Source organism: Gavialis gangeticus, unplaced genomic scaffold (genome assembly GCF_001723915.1).
Source record: "Gavialis gangeticus isolate Ggan-Ray unplaced genomic scaffold, GavGan_comp1, whole genome shotgun sequence".
NCBI lineage: Eukaryota > Metazoa > Chordata > Crocodylia > Gavialidae > Gavialis > Gavialis gangeticus.
In genome coordinates, this window is record NW_017729004.1 from 6,118,753 (window position 1) to 6,124,023 (window position 5,271).

The following is a 5,271-nucleotide window of genomic DNA, read 5'->3' on the forward strand; positions in this document are numbered from 1 at the left end:
AGCCCCAGCCCCAGCCCCTCGCCCTCCCTCACTGCCATGGGGCAGGGCTGGGCGGGGGGAGGAGGAGGGCAGATTGAGGCCCCAGCAGTGAGGGAGGGAGTGGGGCACAGGCAGGAGCAGGGGCTGGGCTGTGCACGTAATTGCATGTAAACACCTACAGAAACCTGGAGCTTTAACCAGATTTCTTTAGGTCAGCAAAATCAGAAAGCCACCGTGCATTAATTGCTGAGGAATCGGGCATGGAAAACAGAGGAGACGTGCTACTGGTTTTTTAAAAAATTACTTCAACAAGTTCACCAATCAGTCCTTAATAGTGAATTGTAGATCCAATGTACCACGATTAGTCCTGGTGCTAATAGCTAAAGTCCAAATACTCTGGGATAAAGCTTTACAGAGGACAAGAAGCTTTGTTTAAGTCCCTGTTATTGCCCTTTTTCTTGATCTTTCCATTAGGTGGTGGGGATTGCTCCATCAAAAGCAGAACGGAGAGTAGCCCTTGACCCACATCTCCCAAGAAGTCCTACAGAGGCCATGTGTCTCTGCCCCATCTCCACTGCTCCGTCCTTTCCTTCTCTCTTTTGGAGAAGACTACGCTCTTGATACCCTTCACCTTCACCCTACCCTCACTTTGCTAACCCACTATTTGTGGGTCCTTGGTTTCACAACACTGAGTAGGAATAAATGATTGAAACTCAGGAGATCTCTCTCCTCTAGTCTGTAAGGTGAGGGGCCATCTTGGTTTTTCTTTCCTTTTCCTTGAGGACTATATTGGCCTCTCTGTTTGCAGGGCTCATCTTGAAGCCCTCACATAGACAACAGATGACTTCAGGCTGAATTTTGCCCAGAGATATCAGAATCTGGTTTTGTATATATAAAAGTCTTATCCAAAGTTGTCCAGCACCAGAAGGTGTTGGGTGCAACGCTAGAGCCCGGGAAGCACAGAATAGAGTTTGAATGAATGAATAGCAGTTCATAAATATAAAAATGGAGTTGTTATATCTCTGGGGATTTTGTTTCCTGGTGGCTAGTGTATAACCTTGAGCCAATGGCACTGGTTAGAATTGACCTTACTTTGATTATACTGGAATATGTGAATGGGCTGAGGGGCTCCGCAATTTGCCTAGTCAATTTAATTCAGTTCAGGCCTTCCTACATGCAATTGCTTCATGCAGGGTACCCTGAACCTCGCCTCTACTGGTTCAAAGATGGGCAGCCATTACATGCTTCAGACCGAATCCTAAAGACTGAGAAGAAAGATTTTAATGCGCTGGAAGTTCTCAGTGTCACGAAGGAAGATGCCGGTCAATACTCAGCATTTATTACCAACTCTGCCGGCTCTGCATATACCTCAGCCAGGCTGGTGGTCAAAGGTAGGTTTGGGACTAACGACTGTCATTGCATCAGTGACGCGCTCTCTCTTATCGGTTTATCGCTTTGATTAGAGCATGAAGAAGTCAAGGTCTTCAAGGAAATTAACTGGAGAATTAACCAGAACAGCCTCTGGCAAGGCACACCACCTCTCTGTTCTCATTTCCAGTTGTTTTACACCTTTCAGCAGTAATGACCTCAACAGCTTCTTGAAAGGATTATGCTTAAAAACAAATGGCATGGTGTGACCCATATGTGAGACTACAGAATACTGCAGTCCTTCTCTAAGTTTTGAGTTTTCCCTAATGTGGGCAAACAGATGGCTTTAGAGCCACTGCTTATTGTTAAATTGAATAATTACTTTTAATTTAAAATAATTATTTCTTATAACTCAATAATGGTTCACAAGGAAAGCCAAATGTTTTGTGTGATAATATATCAAATTGATTCTGTAAATGGCAAGGTATATTAATTGGAGATTAAAACTGAATCCAGCCAGTTTTATGTTGAATTACTGTATACACAATTTATAATATAAATGCTTATTAGATGTTGATAGATAGCTGTACATAAATACATACTTATGTATGTGTGTGTGTGTATATATATATATGTGTGTGTATGTGTGTATTAGACACACACACACACACACACACACTATATATATATATTATATACACACACACACATTATATTACACACACACACACACACACATACATGTATATATGATGGAAGAGATTAACAATAATGTTTAATAAGACTGTAAGTTCTGAATGATATGCATTGCACCGAGCAATTACATGCTTGTCTTTACAGTTTATGGAGGGGAAAGCTGTTTTTGTGTCTAGTGATATTTTTTAGAATCACAAAAATATAGGGCCCTCAGGAAGTCATCTAGTTGAACCTTTTGCTCAAGGCAGGATGTGGCCCTGACTAAACCATCCCAGACAAGTGTTTATGGTGAGATGATTTTTCTTCCTGTGTTGCAGATCCCGAGGAGAAGGAAGAACCACCAGAAACAGGTGAGAGGAGCAGCCCAACAGGTTATATAAATACAATGACTAGGATTGTTCGGTAGTCTAAGCTCTGGTTGCATTATTTCACCATTTTCCATGAACACTAATTTTCAGATGCCCAAGAACAGCTGGTACCACCCAGGTTCCTGGAAAGATTTACCAATAAGAGAGTGAAGAAAGGTGTAAGCATCACCTTCTCAGTGAAGGTTGAAGGTAACTTGATCACAACTCCCTTTCTGGAGTGGGCTTAATTTACTCTGAGCTGCATACTTACCTAGTGCATGCTATCCTCTCCCTGAAGTCCTCACCTAATGCAAGGAATTGGGAGACGTGGGTTCTCTTCCCCCCTTTGCAAAAGAATTGCTGTGTACTCTTGGTCAACATATCAAACTCTTCTTTGCCTCAGTTTCCCTATTCACTCAGCAAATAAAATAGCATAATATTATCCCATCCTTATTTGCCGCATTACTTGGAAGGAGTGTGGTTTAAGCAAGTAGTCCCTTTTGGGATGGTTAATTCTTGCATTTCTGTAAAGGCAGTTGAAGTCTTCAAATCAAAGATGCGATCAACACACTCGTTTTCATTTATTTATGTATTCAGTCATTCGCATTTGTTTTTACTGGAAATGGAGCAGCAGAATTCGCTTCCCGCTTAGCTGAGTACGTCGGGTTTATTTGAAGGGAGGGCCACCAACAAAACAGAGGTAATCGCTCTTTCCTTTAGGAAACCCACTGCCCAGCATTACTTGGCTGAAAGAAGAATCTAAGGAAGACGTCCTCTGGATCAAGCCGGAGACCCCGGGGTACAAACTTGCCAGTTCCAACATGCATCACAGCCTGATCCTGCTGGATGTTGGAAAGAAGCACAGCGGGACCTACACTTGCATTGCCACCAACACGGCTGGCCAGTCCATCTGCACCGCCTCCCTCGACGTTCTGGACGGTAAATCTGCGCTACGTTACTAACCCGCTCCACAGCTTGCATTGACGTAACAGTATGGTGTAGACTAGCAATAGCTCATCGCCACGTGTTGAACATGCTGAAGGAAGAGCAGATGCAAATAGGCAATGCACTTCAACAAGCTGTGACTCGGCTGCCTACATTTCCCCAGGACTCTGGTTAATCGCCCCTTCTCTTTGCTAGAAAAGTATTACACTCATCTCTTGTGAGATGGATCCTTACAGGACCATGTGTCAGGTTCAAGGCAGGTTTATCCATAAACAAAAGAAGATCCTCAAGAATAGTTAAAGGAAAAGAATAAAAAATAATGCCCCAAATCAACCCATTAGACACCCTATGGACCTGGAGTCTTCATAGTGTTTTGTACCGCGTTAGTTAAATAGCTCTTTTCTGGCCCACACCTTCTGAGTATAAATGCTTATTTTTCAGTAAAAGAGGCTGAAGTGCTGACGCAGGAGCGCATCATGGTGACAGAAGCCGTAATGACCACGCTCGGGTAAGCTGATGGCAGCATGCATTAAGCTGGAATAGCGTATACGTGATTTCTCCAGAGTCCGCGGAGATACATGTATAGAAAGTATTATGCTTAATCATGTCTTGAAGGCTGAGTTGGTTCTAAACTTTCTGCGTGCATTTGAGTCCTGGGTGTTGCTCTGGTTTGGCAAATGCCCCAAGTATTCAAACTGCCAGAATCTCCTTACATGACCCGACATTTGCAACGGTAGCTTCGGAAAGCCCCCAAATTGCAAAGTTAAGTTAAAATTTCCTCTTTGCAGGAGCAAGGCGATGCCGTGGGCTGGTGCCCTAGGCTTTCTTAAAGGGAAACCACCCTGATTCCAGTCCAATCTTGTCCTTCCTAAGCATATTAAGCATATCTTCTGAGTTTCCTCTGGATATATCTACATTGCCTGTCTGAACTGGCTACTAAGTCCCTTTCACCCACTCCTGGTCCTACCCCTCATGCTCCAAACCCAAGGTGGAGGATGTGAGGGGGCTCCACGCACACCGCTGCCTGTCCCCACTTCCACCCTGAAGATCTCTTTTTCTGCCGTACGTGAGAGCAGCAGTGGGGGCCGTTCCCAAACCATCCACCCACCTCCGCAGCTCTACGCCTGGACCGTGCAGGGTGGGAGTGGTGGCTACGGTCAAGTTTTTAGCAAGTCTCAAGGACCATAGAGACAACGTAGACATATTCTGTGTGCACTCAAACAGCGGCTTGAGGCTCGCCTGAATTTTCCTACAGTTCTTTTGTTGCAAATAGGGCTTCGTTGTCAATCTGTTGGACCTGATTTGCTACTGGCTTACGTATCTGTGGAAGTCTGTGGACTCGGTGTATAACCCTGCTGTGTGAGAGAACCAGATAAAACATTTTGACTTATTATTCTGTCCTCCCTGTGAATTCAGTTGCAAAATGGTATCAAGACACCTAGTTGCTATTTGTTTTTACAGTCCCGCTAACGTCTGATTGAATAAGAGCATAGGGCCCCTAATCAAAAGTTAGAAATCTGCGGGAAAATACCTTTCTGGATGTAGCCCTATGTAACTGCGCATGGGTCAGGGCAGTGGAGAATTAGGCCCTGGGTGACTCCATTTCACACGTAATTTTAACTTTTAAATAATTTTCATATGAATAAAATACACATCGTTTGGTTTCATGTCTGTCGAGTTGAGCATAAGGTTAAGAGTGAAGGCCTTGTTAAAAATTCTCCATTAGGGGACGGTTAGTTCATCATCTAACCAAACTGCACCAGATTCACATCCTGCTTCCAGAGATTTGTTTTTAATGGAAGCTTTTCACATGGAACAGATGGGAGGTAGGATCTGAACAGCACAGTCCAAAGTATGACAAAGTCTCCCTCTGGAGAGACCTTTACTGAGCTGCCATATGCTGGGTATTTTAGTGTGCACGCCATCAGTATCTGGG

The 5,271-nt window shown here is 43.9% G+C and overlaps 1 protein-coding gene across 1 annotated transcript in view; it reads left to right on the forward strand.

The window, feature by feature from the left end:
- Window positions 1–5,271, forward strand: part of OBSCN (obscurin, cytoskeletal calmodulin and titin-interacting RhoGEF) — a 287,786-nt gene that overhangs the window by 218,902 nt on the left and 63,613 nt on the right. The window contains exons 68-72 of the mRNA XM_019507926.1: window positions 1,173–1,370; window positions 2,361–2,393; window positions 2,502–2,600; window positions 3,111–3,329; window positions 3,777–3,843. Coding sequence (XP_019363471.1) covers window positions 1,173–1,370; window positions 2,361–2,393; window positions 2,502–2,600; window positions 3,111–3,329; window positions 3,777–3,843 — 616 coding nt within the window. The remainder of the gene's footprint in view (window positions 1–1,172; window positions 1,371–2,360; window positions 2,394–2,501; window positions 2,601–3,110; window positions 3,330–3,776; window positions 3,844–5,271) is intronic.